Here is a 19,127-nt window from a genome sequence, read left to right as displayed (position 1 = left end):
GTGAAGTTGACCCTTGTCACATGTTCTAATCCCACTTGGCTCATGTAAACCTTTCATCCTTCCCTGGCCAATACAACATGCGTCTTTCAGTTTTGTGGCAATAAGTAAGTTGAGACATTGTTTTGTTACTGTTCGATTCAAAAAGCAGTATTAACTTAAATTACTTCCATATTTGACTATACTAATACAACACTAATCCTTATGGGTTCCAGAGTAGAGTGCTACTCACCAAAAAAAAAGAAAAGTGCTTAAAACCCCATTTGGGGTAGCAAGCGCTATATTACAAGCGCTATATAAATGCAAACCTTTTCCCTTTTCTACCACTCTCCAACCCTTCTCATTCCAAATGACTGACTAATAGATCCATCATTCAAATTACTTTCATATTTCACTATTCTAATTCAACACTAATCCTTATTGGGTTCCAGAGTAGTGTGCTACTCACCAAAAAAAAGGGAAAGAAAGTGCTTCAAACCCCATCAGGGGTAGCAAGTGCTATATAAATACAAACCTTTTTCCCTCTTCTATCCTGCTGCTACCTTTCTCTATCCAAATAACTGAATAACATATCCACCACTTAAATTACTTCATATTTCACTTTACTAACTTTCAACACTAATCCTTTTATGGGTTCCGGAGTAGCGTGGTACTCGCCAGAAAAGCGCTTCAACACCCGTTCAGGGGTAACAAGCGCTTTTTGAATGCAAACCGTTCTCCCCCTTCTATCCTTCCACTATCCTTCTCCCGCCAAATAACTGACTAATATCCACCACTCAAATCACTTTCATATTTCACCATACTAATTCACCACTAATCCTTTATGGGTTTCCGGAGCAGCGTGCTACTGCCCAATAAAAAAAAAGAGGCACTTCAGCACCCCATCAGGAGTATCAAGCGCTATATAAATACAAACCTTTGTTCCTCTTCTATCCTTCCACTATCGTGCCAAATCTAAATAACTGACTAACCTATCCACCACTTTAATTACTTTCATATTTCACTACACTAATTCAACAGTAATCGTTTATGGGTCCCAGAGTAGCGTGCTACTCACCGAAAAAGCGATTTGATGCCACGTCAGGGGTAGTAAGCGCTATTTAAATGCAATTACAATACAAATATTGATAAATCAGCAAATTTCAGCGCAATTCTGACCTTTTTTATGGGAAGGGTTGAATGTATCATTTTATTATTTCTGATCCCACAACTGCAATAACCCCTACTTAGAAACCTGACAAATAGACTGCAACTGGAGTGCCTGTGTTTCTGTGAAAGGAATAGCTGGCAGTGGGGAGGTGTGGGGCGGAGGAGGCGTGCTGCAGCTTGAAAGGAATGCCTCTGGTGGTTATCGCTGCTTTGCCATGGCTGTTTGCTGAAGCTGGCCTTGAATTTACAAATGTATGCTGCTCTTCTGTACTCTGACCTTGGTACCTTACACTGGCGCGCCTGGGACATGACACCAAAATAATTTGCTTCGCCCTATCCACTTAATGTATCATTTTTTATTATGTGATAACTAGAGTGAAACCAATAATTCAGTCATCTTCAAGGCACCACCCAATGCAGTCAGTGCATGATTTTTTTTTATCGTGTTCCAACTAGACTCCAAACAATTATTTTCAAGGCACACACTATAGTTGTATTAACCCTAAAAGTCAAGCCTTGTCAATGTGTATTTCTGTTTTGTTATATTGTAGTCGGCAAGTCTTTCAGGGAGAAATGACATTGGAACTTACAAAGCAACTCATGAAATTTTATGAGAAGAAAGGACACGGATATTAAAAGGGGTGAGAAAAAGGCAATGTTCAATGCTTTGTGGAATTTGGTATAGAACGTATATAAGCAGTTTGTTCTAGGCTTGGACAGCTGGCAGGGGAAGAAAAGGGTAATTGCATTAAAATATGTGGTTACCTTGTACCATGTCCAAAATGGTATGAAACCAGAATAATGTGGTTTTGATATTGTCTGAAGAAAAAAGTGTGTCCTAAATGCAGTACAGGTCAGAATGGGCAATTTGGCTATACAGCAGTAATCTGGGAACAGAAATATGTGTTGACATACATTTAAACTCAAAAGAACATAAAATATGTTCAGACAGGATAGAACAACATGTAGAATGTTACATAACATGGCAACAATATAAGACACGTAATAGACCTTTCTGGGTGGAGGCACGAGGCACAGCGAAAACGTTGAGATATACAGGCCACCAGGAGTGTGTCTATGTGCAGCCTTCATGCAGACTGGGACATTGGAAAAATGTGCAGATGCTGCTGGGAATGTCACGCCCCACCTCTTCCACACATGCTCATGGATATTGTTTTTTTAAATTAGAATCCAAACATTGCATTAACATAACGATATATTCCAGGTAATTTTCATCATGAACTAAGCATACGAATAATATAAATACGTATTTCAGATTGGATAGCTTAGTTGATGCTCAGAATATACCAAATCACAATAAGCAGCTGTCAATAATAAATACAGTTGTCCCAAAAACAAATAAAAAAGTAGCTCATAAAGTGCTTAAAAACGCACTATGGGTGAGGGGCCCAAGTGATTTAAATGCTCCCTTCAATCTAGCCATGGTTCTTCAGGCAAGAAATATTGTCCCCAGAGTTTTTCAAATTTCTTCACTCTCCAATTTGTGATGTATACAGTTGTTCGCAATTTCTAACGCCTCATTTTCTGTTGCCAGTCTTTCATTGTAGGGATTCACCATTTTTTAAGTAAAAGGGACCAAGCTACAGCTGTTTATATATATACTCATTTTACCCATTTATAGGGCAGGAAAAGTGCAGGATCATACCCCAAAACTCCCAGCCATGGTGCTCTTGGATTTTGTGCACAAGCCCACACCCTACCATTGAGCTGAGAGGCCTTTAGTCCCCTCCCCCCCACCCCCCCTCCCAACCAGTCAGGTTCCCTGGGCTAGGGTGACTGACCTGGAGATGCTGGCCTGGCCTTCAGGCACAAAAACAAGGTATTTGTGCGAGGACAGTTGCAGCCCAGACAGTCCTCTGCGTGTGTGTCTTTATTGCATTGACAATCGAAATAAAAATCTATGTTATCATTATATAACATGATTGTTTCTTTCCATAATAAAGAGTTGTGACTAGCTATTTATAGTGAACAGGTGAAATGGGTCAAAGCTGCAATTATCGCATCCCACACCCACCAACAAATAACAGCAGGGTACCCAGCAACATTCTCACTCTAACCTAGAAAAAGTATCCATCAAATGGCAGTTAAAAAATAACTATTGTTGCAAGAATAATTCCATAGAAGTCCATAAAGTTAGCCTTGTATATTCAAATATAACATACATTTAAATAGCATCTTTTCTCATGTTTTGTTGGTGCTTTGAAGACATCGAAATTGTACAACACTAATTAGACGTAAAGTGTTATTAAAGTGCACAACGGATATATTGCTTTTTCACATCAAGGAAAAAAGAATGCTCCATTCTGTTTAATATACATTATAGGCAACTGCATATCGGCAGTAATTTGAGCCATTATTGTGCCATCTACAGACACACAACCTGCATAATTGTTGGATTCCAGTAGGGGCTGTCTCAAACTTTCATCTTTCTGGGATTGATAACATGACTTAGTTAAGGTCAGCACACGTCATTTGCAGCGATACAAAATTGGAGCAGGACCAAGGCTGATTTGTATATCGCTAGTTCCAGGCTGAGATCACATGGTGGACAAAAAACAATGGACTCCCAGCATGGGGACTGAATCAGTGAACCGCCATGTTGGACGAGAACCACACAGCATCAATGCATCCTCTTCCCACCATCCCTAACTCAGCTTGAGCACCAGTGCCTCGCAAACATCTCTATGGCTCTACATTTCTGGTGCCTCGCCGGGTCTGGGCCAGTGTCTTATTCAGTCGCCTCTTCACAGCACAGTGTGTACTCGCACATAGTGCACTACTATAACATCAGAGTCTGAAATTTACGACGGGACTGATTAAAATACAAATAGTTCCTTCCGGTGATAAGATCCTTTGCCTCTCTTCACCAAAAGTGTTAGTATCATCGTAAAACCTTCACTAAATTGGACAATTACATTTAATGTACACATAAACTGCCCCAAAACAATGTAATCACTTCCTTTTTTCAAGTCCAACAAAGTGTTGTAATGTATCTTACCCTTAATGGGTGTCTCTGACTTTAAAAGTAGCAGTGCAAAGGCATGTCTTTTTTTCCAGAAATTGAAACCAACAGATTCAAATGGATACTTTAAGTTCTGTCATAAAATTAAGATAATGTTTTTGGATGTCTGCAAACATTAGAACATTAATGTCTTTTCCTTGCTGGGCCCAGCAATATAAAGGGAAATGTTCAAATAAAGCACAGTAAAAATAGGAAACGGTTTAAGACAAGCTTAAGCATTTAACAATTCCAGGATGGAATGCGTTATTGACAAAACCATTTAGTGCCCCTATCACGATTTCACTTTATTGTGTAAAAAATGTGGGAGCATTGCTTCCCTGCATATAAGTTTGATAGTTTTGCTCGTCCTGCCATTTCACTCTTATTTCTTCAGCCGTTTGTTGTCTGCCAGAAGGCAGTTTTTTTTGTTGATGATTCACACGAGTTGTGAGTTGTTTTGAAGGGCATGGTAAGAGGAGTAGTTGTTAGTGGTTTGTATCTTGTGAAAGGTAAAACCTTAACATGAGTGCAGTGTGGTATTGCTTCGTTGTACATTCAATGGTACCAGTGTTAGGATCTGAGTTGTGGTAAATGATACATCCACACCCTTGTTTTAAAGTATACCTATCCTGCTTTAGGATATCCTTCTTGCTTTTTTAGTGTTCTACTCTTTTAAATACATTGTAGCTACAATAGAAAATAATTTTTGATATTTATATGTGCTAGAGACAGGCGTTTTTTAACCTTTACCGTTTCTTCATTTTAAGTGGATCATTTTATCTTTTTTCAATCTTTGACTCAGTATATCTCAGCTTCTCGGTGTTACAGATTAAACCCCACCCATAAAAGTCTGCCTTTACATGCTGATTACTCCCCCTCTCTTAAGGCAGCGTTTGTGATGTACCACCATATCAAAATCTCATTGTAAGCGTGGGTATAATGGAAATCTTCAACAACATACAAATCATTGCTGTCTATTTTGATTTTTAGATTTCATGTATTGCAAATCCAGTAGTTATAATAATTTGCTCTTCCACTAACAAATACTTTATAAACATTTTCACAATAAAAAAATGTTAAACAGCAGACAGACATAGCATCACCCCCCCACCCCCCGCCATCCTCAAAAGTTGAAAAATAAAGCGTTAATAAAACAAGCTTATCATCATTTTATTTGTCAACTTGTACATGCTGCATCCCGGAGGCAGGGCTATCGCAGTGCAGTCAGGAGAGAAAGTGGTGAGCAGCACTGCTATCAATGCGCATGTGGGTTTGGCCGGACGTCTCAGGTCGGCCAAACCCACATGCGCACTGAGCTGCCTCCAATCCAGCTGCGTTGCTGGGTTAGAGAAAGCAAAGCACAGGCTCCCAGTCTGTCTGGGTGTGCAAATTCCCAGTGCTCAGGTCAATCCTGACATTTCTTTCTAAAATGAAAGCAGCGTTAGGATTTTCCGCAGGGAAGGCTGGGAGCCTGTGCTGCAGCGAGAAGAGAACACAGAGAAGAGCATCAGATACGTTTTTTCTTTTTGTTTTAAAACGTTCTGTATCCTTTTTTCTTCTTCACCCCTCCACCTATCCATTGTTCCTCTTCCACCCTAGCCCCCATCCTGCCTCACCACTAAACCCGCGCCACAGCAGGCGCTACTACTAAGACATACCGAACAGTGGAAGCCTTTGAGGTTTTATTAACTGAGGAGAGGACAGGGTTTGGACTCTCACAAAGTTAGTAAACCTGTTTCTTTCAAGATAAATATGATTTCAATGAGAAACCCTTGTTTTTTCCCTAGTAGCAATTGCATAAAAGGAAATGCTTTTCACTCTTGAAATGATTGTTAAGTATTTATTCGTCACCAAACCAATATCAAAGTCAAAAAAGCAAAACAAAAGTGAGTTTGATGTAAGTCGCAAGGGTATGTCCAGACATGATTCCTGAGCTTAGTATGCCACCAGAACCAAGTTACTCCAGACAGACGAGCCCAATCAGAGCGAAATGTTCTTGGGTTGCTTGTGTTGCAATTCAAGGAGGACCTGGCCTCCCAGCCATATGCAAATAAGTTTTGACCCTGCTCCAAAAGGAACAGTCGTATTGGAGCAGGGTCAAAACTGTTTGCATTTGGCTCGGTCCAAACTGAGGTAGTATTCCTCCCATCACCTTTTGAATTTTTATAGGTCTTTAGATAGGAACACTTCTGCTGTCTAATAGGCTCATCCTAAAAAAACTGTTACCAGTTCTGATCTGCCGCGATTGACCAGAAGGGCAGTTACCTTTTGGGCTGGCACACTCAGATGCTTCCAATCTTCCAGGTGCTTTAGGGGCAGACTTCTGTCACAGATACAGGGCGAGAAGATTCTCTACCTATGCTTCATTGTGCTGCACCAAAGACCAAACCTGCTAACTTGCTCACTCCATCTTCAAAGTTCATCTTCCTTTCTTAGGGTCATGGCCCAAACTCTCAATTTCTTCAGATGATGGTTGTCCTCCTACCAGTCAGTCCTACAGTTCCCAGGCTGCTAGTGCAAGTTTCCATCCGAAGGGAATAGGGCACCGATAGCGGTGGGAGGATGTGTGAGCCATTCTGTCTAGCCACAGCTTAACAACAGTCCTGTCCATTGATCAGCTGATTCTTCAGCACAATACTTTTACTGTTCTTTATAACCCTGGGAGTACAGGTAGCCAGCTGGTCTGACCCTTGAGAAACATCTCCATGGCTTGTGTGCGTGAGAAAACACTGTTTAAAGTCTCAATCCTAACCCAGACAGATTTTCCCTCGTCTCATCTTGCCTATGTTCAGTTGTATTTTGATGTGCTATTCGTAGAAAGACTTTCTGATAGGGATTACTAGCCGGAGGTTGGTGATAACTCACAATCATACCCTAAGAAAAGTCTCAGGGCCAAACCAGCCTTCTTTTGCAGTACATTATGCCATTTTACTGTAAACCGATTTATACCAAAGAATACTGCTTCCTCTCTACCAATCTCTTAAAAGTCCCACTGCAACCTCTCTCCATGCATCATATGCTGTGGTAGCACTGAAAGGCTAATTTGATATGTATGCTATATGGGCTCCCGTAACATACCCGAATAAAATATGTGAAAGTCACAATGGTAGAGAATGGAAAGCCAGACTTTGGAGCACCTTGTGTGAGGCCGGGGCGATCTCCAAGTCCAACAATAAAGTAACCTACTGGCAACACTACTACATTCAAAGACACGTTCAGGTTCCTTTGCTGCTGATGCTTTCCTTTAAGTCAAGGATTCCTACACCAGTGAGGTTTTCCTGGTTAAGAAAGAGGCACCTTTAGCTATGCGCATGTATCTGTTATTTCAATATATAGGACCCTGCCTCTCCACTCATTCATCGCCAAGTGGGCAAAAACTTAGAGGGCTGAGGACTGGTGATGCTCAGCCTGTGATGCCCCTAAAGATACAATGGAATACGTCATGTTCTTCTACCAGGCCTATATGAGTATAGGCATTGTAATTATTGACTGATTTGCAAATGGCCATGTCTGAACTGGGGTGGCGGAGTGAGCTAAAGAATGATGATGGATTAAACCCAGATCAGTTGACTGGGGGTGAGTGCTTGCAATGTTCAACACATCATCCCCTTTGGTTTTGCATTAATTATAAGCTCATATTATGCCAATGTCAACATGTTTGTGCCCCACATTCTTCCCTCCAAGGGTTACGCACAATCTTTAGGGCAAAAGCAAGTGTTATGGTGCACACTATTCCGTGCATCATTTGTAACACATTATATGTGTACAATAATGGAAAAATATCACCTAGGATTCCTCTTCCTTTTTAAAGGAAAAAGTTTCCTCCTGGGATTGCTTTGCTCTTTTAATGCAGATTGGGTCTGTGTCACATCAGTACTCTGTCGTTGTGCTTCTGCTGTATGGGGTAGGGAGTGATTTAATTGTATCAATCAATTATTGCCATAAGACATTTGGGCAGTATTCGAATGCTGCAGGATTGAGACATGTAGCTCTCTGGTTTGAAAAGACACATGCTGTAGCCCTCAGCAATAACAGAATAAGAATTTTTAGTTGCACTAATCACCATGTAATTAGAATCAGGGCGAAAAGCTTTTGTACCTTCCAACAAACAACAAAATGTAATGTATAGACTGGAGATACCCTTCAGTTTCACCAGTGATCCTTAGCCAAATGTCTTTGGATGTGGCTGGTTATATCCTCACAATTCACTTTCTTGAAGGGAATGTGACATGGATTTCTGTGTACCAAAAGCTGAGATTTTATATGTGTACATGGCGTCTCTTGTGTGGCCTTGATTCAAAATTGCATTTTTGATTCCTTACTCAAATCAGTTTTATTGATAATAGGACAGACTTTTTGCTTGTTATAAATCTTCCAGAAATCAATTTTCTCTATTTTAGTGCATGGAACCAGTAGTGTCTAGACAATGTATATATTGTGTCTGAAAGAAGTTCCCAAGAGCAAGCAAGGGGAATGTATGTTCTTTTTTAAAGTGTTTTCTTTTAAAGTAATTATCGAGGGATGTTTTTGCAATAGCTCTGCAAGAAAGTATACCTCAATTCTGTAAAACTAAAGTACCTCTAGGTTTAAAAGAAGCCCCAACTGTCATTTCCAAAAATTGTCTTCTAAGACAATTACATAAAGAGCCACATACATTGCTTCTAAATCTAATTGTACACTCCAGTTTGACAGCATTCTTCAAAGTCAGTCCTGGAGGGCCGGATCCATGCCAGATTTTTAGCATATCCACATTTATATAAATGTAATTATCTTAAAAATCTGGCATGGATCCGGCCCTCCAGGATAGACTATAGAGAATTCTGGTGTTGACCATGCTCAGACAATATGCTCTTCACAAGTGGAGTTAAGATTGACCAAGGCAAAGGTACATATCGAAATTTTACTTTCCAGAGACAAACTGTGAATTTACATTGATAGTTAATTTATTAGTTTACTTTGTTAATTTGAGTTTAAAAGCACACATATACTGAGCTTCCTGGTGATATAATTAGAACATAAGTATAACAGGTTCTGCTTGAAGTACATGGGCAGGAGAAAGGAAGTTATAGGGAAAGGTGCAATGTTATCAGTTAAAAGCTTGGAATGACTTTCACAAGTCCTGGCTCGGTTGTCTCAGGTCTATGATACTAATCAAAACATTTAGAGGTTAGTCATTAAATATTTTAAAATGTGTACATTTAAATTAAGCAATAGTCCTAAAATGTCATTTGTTCATGCTTGCTTTTTCTCTGTATAACACTTTGACATAAAGCCAAAGAGAATGAGGCTGAAAGAAGCATACAAAGTATCTGCTCCAGAGTTCTACAAAAAGCTGCTGTTCTTGTTAGTTGGTCAGTTCAACATACTGAGGTCTGATCTGTGAAGTTAACTGAAACCCTATTCTGTAAAATACCCTTACTTTTTTGCCCTACAGCCAGATACATTTGATATGGATTAAAGGAAAGACAATAAACATCTCCTACTGTATACACTGCACCTTCACTCTTTTGACATTGATTAAATATCTTTTGATCTAAAATACAAAGAACACATTTTTCTCCAGGACGGAAGTGCATCACTCCATTACGGAACACAATATAACACCTTGACCCACCACCAACATTCCTTTCCTGAAACCTGCCTGTACCATAGATAAAATTTGATTCTTACATACAATAGAGTTCTAAGAATATATGCATCATCATTTAAAAAGCTAATGGTTCTTTTGTCTGAGTCATAAGCATACTTAGTCTTGTTAACAACTTGAGACTGTTAGGCTTTTGATGTATTAGGGTATGGGAGGAATGCAAAAGGTCAGGTCAGTAGGTCCAATTCATAAGGATATTCTTTAAATCAATCAAAATATTATTTCTAGGATTTAAGCTGTTGCCCCAATAGATCTACTACAGTTTATTAACACGTTCCTGAACTCCAAGGAGGCCCATTCAAAAAGTCATTTTGAGCTATTTAAAGTAGTACTCCTGCAGTACTCTTTTCTGGACTCTCCATGCTTTTGTGAATTGGTCTCAAAACATTAGGGAAGGGAATATTCATGCAATATTTATTTGCAGTTAGTAGAAATGGAAAGGACTGTGCTCTCTTCGCCCTTTTACTAATAGGATGTTGAATATGTTGGGGATAACAAACAAAGACATGCAAAAGAACATAAAAGATTACCCCACAGCACTACTTTCCAGGTTCATGAATGTTTGTGTGAATTGGTACAGTAATTCCTTCTACATTGCACCTGCCACAGAGTTATCTATCTAGGAATTATTCTGACATTCTCAACAACTAGACTACATTAGGATATATGCTCGGGCATAACTCAGCAACAGTGAAGCACTATTCAAAATTATAACTATGGCCTCATATGAAAGTTTTAGTCAATCTCCTATTCAACCTCAAAACTTCACCTTCTAACCCCTTACACGGGGTGGTCAACCTGACCATTAGCATTCTGATGAGATCTACCACCGAGATCCACAAATCCACAATATTATAAAGTGTGGCATTAATTTGATGTTTCAGGAAGCTTTCCTATTATGGATTTTACAAAGAATCCCAGAAGTAATACAGCTGAAGTACTGATAACTTCAGAGTGGTCTAACGCATGGGATTAACAAGTATAGAATTTCCATCGAGTGGGAAATGATACCAATACACATTGTAAGCATTGCATTCCTAGACACAAACCTCACAGATCTATAGTGTCAGTTGACCTGGCCTGTTTAGCAACCCAATTATGATCATCTTAGAAGTATACCTGAAAAGTATGACACTAATACGTTCTAACAAGAATAAATAAAAACACAAATACCACATTTACAGTTGCAATCTTGAAAAACTAACAATACAAATACCACCATCTCACATTCTACTTTGAATGATAAAATACTGAGTGAGGTGAACTGTCTTTCCAAAAACTGACAAAGTTGCTTCCCATGACATGTAAGTTTGCATAACTGTTTTATACATTTAGGTCTTACTTTAAATTGATCTTATCCAGGCATTTAAGAAACAACAATGCTAAGCAACATGACTTTTCAGACTTGAGTGCAAGCCAAACCAAGTTTTAATTTGTGTGACAGATTCATGACCCAGAGCTATATTCATATTATTTAATTTGCATCTTTCTTTTTGTTACATTTACTTAATTTTCCTTAAGCTTCCTTGCTGAACCAAAGTGTTCTAACGCTATACAACAGTACTTTATTTAAATCAAACTGCCACAATAAGATACATAAAACATTAAAATTACAGGAAATCGTTAAATATAAGGATTCCAGATAACATAAGGTCCCTGCCTACGTAACATAAGATAAACAGAAAACATGCACAGGTCTGCAGGAAAACACTTTCAAATGGACCCCAAATTGATGTATCTGTGGTCAAGTTTTGCTAAATATTGGCACTTTTATCTCTCCTCTCAATCTACATGAAATAGTAGCAAATTACTGTGAATGTATATTTCTATGTAGGATAGCAGGCAAATGTATAAGAACAGCTTCAAATGGTACTCAGGTAAATTTGTAATTAATCCAGGCTGGCAAGTAAGTCAATAAAGCAGTTGCAAATTGAATGTTGTGAAATCAAAGTTAATTGTCCTTGATTATCCTCTCGTCTCTACATGACAATTCCCTTCGAAGGAAAAAAGAGTGTACTTCAGGAGAAGAGCCAGAACAGATATCACAAGGGCTTCCACCAAAGTGTGAGAGTTAGTCATAAATTTGTAACGTACTGAAATCCAGACCAGAAAAGGCAGACAAAAAAATGTATCCATTGAGGAAAAAAACAATTGATAAGGACAAATGATAAAATAAGACTCAACATTTCCAAGTAGCCAATAGTGATGCTAAAACTAAAATAGTTGCAATCATGCAGAAAGATAAGTGTAGCCTATGAAACTGGCAAACATTTTGTATTATCAAAAAATTCATTTTGATATAATCTATGAATCTGTAATGTAGATGACACTAAATTTCAAATGAAAACTCATTGAATATTTGTGGACTTACAGTTATTCTTTCGTCCTTATCATCTAAAGGAGAGCCGTCTTTTTTCCAGGAGATGGTTGGTTCTGGATGACCCCTTGGAGGCTGACATTCCATAACTGCAGGCTCACCCACTGCCACCATTACATCCGAGGGGTTTTGTCGAAAGTCATCCCGTAGTACTAGAAAAATATAAGATGAAATGTATAAGGCTCGGGTCAGAATTGTTATAGAAGGCATCTGCTTTAAACATTGGTAATTACAGAACGAGTATAAAATAAAAAATAAGCACTGCATACAACTGAAATAAGCACACACCGAGATCTGGCTACAGAATTGATCACTACAATGAGTAACATAGTCACAATCATGTTCTGTTTTAAATGCCAAAAAACAAACATGCTTCACCTTCCTAGCTAAAGGCATATTCATAGGCTGCACTTGTATTGTATGTTAAGACCACTTTATCAGCTTCTACATCTGTGACAGAACTACTCTTTTCTAGCCCACATCAATGGTAGCTTAAATAAGTGCCACCATAGAGCTAAAAAGATGGATGCGAGAAAATTATATCGGCCACTTATTGGCAAAAATATAGAATTTTTAGGTGTTGAAGTAGTTGTCCTAGCCTGTGTTCAGTTAAGAAGTTTTCGGGAAGATCTCTTTCACAGGAAAAGGCGTAGAATACTGCTCTTTACACACCAAGAATCATCTAACTAGAGAGAGATATTGATACCGTGATGAAGCTCATCATCTGCATAATCAAAAGGTTATGGTGTATATTAAGGGTGTCCAGACACCTATGTAGATGACAGCAGCTCAATAAAAATCATAAAAAGTTGCCGCATTTGACTCTCAATCCAAGACAGGCCAGGATTATTTTCCAGATGCATCTAACCTTCCCTTAATGGGAAAGTATGAAAGGAAGATTAGAAACATGTTTTTTGCTTGAGACTTCTCAAACTTACAAACATTTCAGTTAAACATTTGTGGTTTCATCTCACCAAAGTTCTGCCCCCTTGATCAGAACCTGTAATTTCTAAAACCACTAAAACCTTCATCACTAAAACGTTGTTACTTTACATTAAAAAACAGGACATGGGTAGGTATCAATAAGTAGGTTGAATTGGCCAAGTAAGGCACAGTACATATGAAACACGTGCTCAACGGTCTTACAAGTTAAAATGTACAACTGGGAACAATGCTTATGTACAAGTACTGAGTACCCATACTCCTGTGTTGTAAGGAAATGGCCATACAAAAAGAGAAGACGAGCAAGACCATAAGGTTTTACAGTTTCACTTTATATTCCAAATTACAGCGGATATCTTTAATTCCAAAATCTGATTTCCTACTTGGAGTTACTGTGGTTCATGAAAAACGTTTTTACACTTCTTTCTTGTTCCAAAGGCAATCTTGACATGATTACAAGAACACCATTTTGCACACCTACATTTCACCAAGAGCATCACCTATTCAGGACTTGGCCCGCACAATAGATTTTTCTGCAATGTGGTTGTTCCATCAGCCATATTCCTTACTGCAGAGAACAGGTCTTTCAGTTGGAAACTAAGGCTTGTCGATTTGGAATAAACGAAGTGGAATTATCAAAGAAGGAATTGCCCTTGAAGGCTGTGTTAACCATGTGTTTTGTTATAAAGTTGGAGCTGCAATTACATATAACATTCAATTGACTTTTCCACTTAAGGCAATATTTCCACCGAGATCCGCAAAGCCACAATATTGTAAAGAGGGGAGTTACTTCGATATTTCAAATAGCTTCCCCATTTTGGATTTTACAAATAATAATTCCATACGTTATATAGCTGAAGTTCTGACAATTTCAGAGTGCTCCAACATTTGGGATCAGCACATATAACATTTCCATCAGGTGGAAAATGATGCCAATACACATTGTAAGCAAATCCACATTAACATATGTACCATTAATTCCTGATTACCAGCAAATCTAGCCTTCAATCATTGCGTGTAACTAATCTATTCCTGATTAGACAATCATATTTCTGAAACTCACAGCTAATGAGCATTGTGCAAGAATAACCTAGCCATAAAAAATGAGAATTGGTTTCTTACACATTACCACACAATCTGTGGAGGGGAAAAAAGCAATGTGGCTAGGGGTGGGTGGGAGGGAGGAGACGGAGCGAGTGAAAACACAAATACTCGTATAGAGTCCTTTAAGACAAAGAAAAACTAGCTTCCAAAACAGGAGCAGTAGATGGACACAAGTACTGGGTCCATGCTCAAGGGGAGGGCCAAGCACAGTAAGAGGCCTGACGCATTCATGCTATGGGCAAACTGGAACGAAGGATACCAGAGCGACATAAAAGCAAGCAAATGGTGAGCCTGTGGCATGCTGTAGCCCACCGATTGTTAACAACATGTCACAAAGAGAGCCAAGACCTAAAGAAAACACTCTGATGATGACCCTCTCAGCCATGAATCACCATGTCTTTTGTCTGACCCCATTACTTTTCAACCAAAACTACCACCACAGGTCCAAGATCAGTAACTAGGACCTCCTCATCCCCATTTGTCCTCTTACACAGTTCATTTTTTATGTTGGGATTGTGTTTAATGCAATGGAGTTATCGAATTCTATGAGTACAGCACAGATGGTGATATAAATATAAGGGCACTTGGATAAGAAGGCTCTGTTGATATGTGGGGGGAGCAGGGAATTGAGATAAAACAAAGTCTCCATGTTGTTTTGCCTGGGCTGATATGTTGAGTCCGTGGAAACTGATTGTCAAATAGGAGATCCAATGATGTAATAGTACAGTGAAGTAGCCCCAGGCGAAGTTTCAATAAAACAGGTGTAAATTACTTTATTTCAGGCATTTTGCATTACGAAAAATTTCATAAAATGTCACCACTATGACACTTCGAAATTCTAAAAATATTCCTCAAAAGCACTGAAACCACATGGATGTAGGGAAAGGGAGCAGATTGTGTTTGTGGCATTTGTGTGACTTGTGCCTTTGCATCAATTTTGTACACAAGGATGCAATTGAGGCTTGAGAAACAGTGCAAACATTTTTCTAGAAGTTTGCATGAGGTTACTTAATCACACAGAAGGAACATGCTTTAACTATAGCACACCCCTAGAAGATCACAACTTGAAAGCTATCTAGAGGACTTGCAGATGTTGGTTGATGCATTTGCTGTCTCACTTACAGTGAGGGTGCATGCAAAAATGACTTTGAGAATATCTAAAATATTACAAGCAATGCTGGTGAAAAATGTACTTTTAATATATACAATGTGCAGATTCAATTATGAAATATTTAAGTTTAACTTTTAACTAACCAGAGTGTTACATTGTTGTCAGTAAGATGTTTAACACAGCCCCCATTTAACACCTCCAGTCTACGGAGGTGCAAATAACAGAATTTCTGTGGCATTCTTTCATATACAACTTAAGTTCATATTTTAATAGTGTTGAACTTCAGGTAGCCTTGCAGTATGAGAGTCATTTTAATTAATGTCTAGTCTGTTTCTGTGCTGCTCTTTCTTGTAAATGATAAGGATGTCAGATTCGTGGCATATGCTTAATGCAAGTAGAAATATTGCCTCACCAAATGCTATCTTATTCCACTCCCCAATCAACTCATTATCCTTTCTATGTGAACGCTAGTGCTCAGCATAAACTACAGTGTGGGTCACTTCCTTTCAGTGTGCTTTGAAACAAAACAGGCCCCAATTAGGAGATGACCTCACTGTGGTTAACCTCATGCTAACTAACTTTATCAGCCGCTGAAGAATGCGGTTCTAAACATTCACTGTAGGTTTTAATTACATTCTTTTGACAATATAATATGAATATCTTCAAAGACTGGTATCTAAAATACATAAAACACAAAACTCACTGTGACAGCAGTGATTACGCAAGGAATATATTTCTTGAGTCAGTCTAAGCAATAAGGTCTTAAGAATTAGTTGCCAATGTTTGCTATCTTCGGGGCCGATTCACAGAACTAACTTAAGACAAAATCCTAAACTTACTACTTTTGGTATTCACAGAAGTTAGGATTTTGTCTTAAGTTTGTCTTAAGACAAACTTAAGACAGACTTAAGACAAAATCCTAACTTAAGTCTGTCTTAAGTTTGTCTTAAGACAAACTTAAGACAAAATCCTAACTTCTGTGAATACCAAAAGTAGTAAGTTTAGGATTTTGTCTTAAGTTAGTTCTGTGAATCGGGCCCTACATTATTAACATACTAGTGCTCTTACAGGTTTAAACCTAACATGCTTCAATTTTTGAATTTTTGAATAGGAACCTGACCATTACTGAGAGAAAACAGCGGCATATTGGTAAGAAAAAGTACTTTAGATGCAAGTGAATCCTAGATTGAATTTTAAAGCAAAGGGTGCACAAGTACCTCACACATTGAGGAACCTGTGAATAAAAAGAGCGGGTGACGTGGTGTTCAATCAGTCAGGAATTTATATAGTACGGCTACTCACCCGTAAGGGTCTCAAGGTGCTGAAGGGGGATGCTGATCCATCTTGGCGTGGAAGTTCAGTCGAAGAGTCAGGACTTGAGAGACTTCCTGAATTGAGTCAGCGAGGGTGATTGCCTGAGGTGGAGGTTCCAGGTCTTGGGTGTGAGGTAGGAGAGGGATCTTCCTCCAGTTCTGGTCTTGTGGATCTGTGGGACAGTGGCCAGGGCAAGTTGGGTGGAGCAAAGCTGTCTGGCAGGTGCGTGGAAAGAGAGGCAGTGATTAAAAAAAGCTGGTCCTGCGGCATGTAGAGCGGTGAAGGCATGAGTGAACAATTTGAAGGTGGTTCTCTTATTGACTAGGAGCCAGTGGAGTTGATGGAGGTGTTGAGTGATGTGCCTGTGGCGGGGATGTTGAGGACCAGTCTGGCTGTGGCGTTTTTGGACGTTCTGTAGTTTAATGAGCTGTTTCTGGGTGATACCAGCGTAGACGTAGTCTAGTCTGCTGGTGATGAGTGCGTGAGTGGCCGTCTTTCTGGATTCTTTGGAGATGCATCTGAATGTCTTTCGGAGCAGGCTTCAGCAGGTGTTCAGAATCAGTTGTCAATACCATGCAAAGTTAGACAGACCAATGTCAAACCAAGTTTCATTAGCAATCCCTAACAATGGCTTCTAATGAATGCAGTTTAGTCGTTTTAGTAATATTTTGGAGTCGCTTGGTATTCTCTATTTATTCACCGGATTGAGTTTTTGTTGTACCAAGGGCAGACACATATAAAAACCTTAGAGAATTTAGAGTTTACAGAAGTCAGGAAGTTGTGATCCAAGATATCACACACAAATGTTCTCATTTTATTGTAGTTCTCTATCCTTTTGTGTTTCAAATGCATCACTTTCATTAACACAGATTCTTGCAGTGCTTTATGCAACAACAGTAAATGAGGCATCCTTTCTTTTCAAGGATGTGTGGTCATGTTTAGAGATGGACATAAACAGAGACTTGATGAGGATGTGTGAAGCAGCTACAGTGAGGGGGAAAGACACACACCCTGATAATGAGTGGGCTGGATGGGGAGAGGTTTTTACAACACAGGGTAAATACCAACACCTCAGAGTCCAGTACGTACCCGGTGCAATACATATCTCCAATGTTGAGGTTACCTATACGGTACTATAAGACTTATATAGTGCTATTCCCCCTTTATGGGGGATCTGAAACACTTGCCTGCAAGGGTTGCATGCTACACCATGAAGGGTGTGTAGTTGGAAGGGTTTTGTCCTATTTTTAATTCTCTGTATGCCATTCCATACCTGTCCCAATGGTGGGGAGTGATAACAATTTGTGGAATGGTAAGGGTACTGATAAACAGGCGAGGACTGTAGCAGATCTGCCTATATTTGATATAAGAGAACCATCTGGCAAAGTGTATTATTATGCCATGGGAATTGATTTTCAATTACCACAAGAACTTGTGTACTAATTTGGAACAGAATAGTATATGAATCAAGGAGTGATTGATCTAATCTCTGGATGGGTGGTAGACATTTTTCTAAGGCACTGATCTATCTTGTGAGGGAGGCAGTGAAATGATTTCGGCGCCATTCACATCTGGTGGATTTGATGGTAGCTGTGGAGTTGTAGCCTTCGATTCTAGTAAGCGAGACTTCGTTTTGTGTCGTGGCCTTCCCCCTGCAGTTGCGGTTTAAAACCATTGATACATTCTCTTCCAAATTGGAAATAGGAGAGCGACACCCCTTTCACGCCATTTCTTATTTGAAATTCGGAAAATTGCAAAAAGTCCTTTAGCAATTTTGAAATAAATTATGAATCGTAAAAGGTCTTTTGTACATAAAGAAAAGTCCTTTGCGATCGTAAACCCAGTGGTCTGCGATCGCAAAAGCATTTTAGACATGTGGCCCCACATTCTCTCTATGACAATTGTTATGTTTTCAATCCGTTCAAGTATACAAGAGGAATGTTTTTCCAGCTTCTTAATAGGAGAGCGATGGAAATGAAAATAGATCTGAAATTCGTACTAGTGCTGCTGTACAAAGAACAACCTACTAGAAAATTGAAGGTCGGAGGCAAATAGAGGGCAGACTTGAATGCCTGGAACTGGCATCAGTGAGTGAAATTATTGCAGCCTATTTTCTCTTTCATCTTTCACGAATGTCAACACTTTTTCCATCAATGCTTCATCCGGAACTAAAATACAGCTGTTATCTATAAAGCAATATTTCATCTCGCTAGAAAAAAAATAATGTCTTATAAAGACTGTAATTCGTTTTTCAAATACTCCTGACCCACTGAATCAAAGCTCACCTTGCAGAGAGTGAAGAGAGATGCGAACATGTATCATGTCACAGCTAGACATATTCACCAGCATCTCTGCATAGCTGCATCTCTGCATCCGTGTACAGACAACCTTCACAGATAGGAAGTAATGTGAGACCCATATTTTCAAGTCATAAAGTGAACATAGTCAGCAGTGGGGACCTACC

The 19,127-nt window shown here is 39.1% G+C and overlaps 1 protein-coding gene across 1 annotated transcript in view; it reads right to left on the bottom strand.

Annotated features, from left to right (window-relative positions):
- ROBO1 (roundabout guidance receptor 1) overlaps positions 1 to 19,127 on the bottom strand; it is a 1,545,337-nt gene that overhangs the window by 215,102 nt on the left and 1,311,108 nt on the right. The window contains exon 5 of the mRNA XM_078658344.1: positions 12,187 to 12,344. Within this exon, the coding sequence (XP_078514470.1) occupies positions 12,187 to 12,344 (158 nt within the window). The remainder of the gene's footprint in view (positions 1 to 12,186; positions 12,345 to 19,127) is intronic.

This window comes from Lissotriton helveticus, chromosome 8 (genome assembly GCF_964261635.1).
Source record: "Lissotriton helveticus chromosome 8, aLisHel1.1, whole genome shotgun sequence".
NCBI lineage: Eukaryota > Metazoa > Chordata > Amphibia > Caudata > Salamandridae > Lissotriton > Lissotriton helveticus.
The sequence above is the reverse complement of the archived record's forward strand: the minus strand, read 5'-3'. Positions and strand labels throughout refer to the sequence as shown.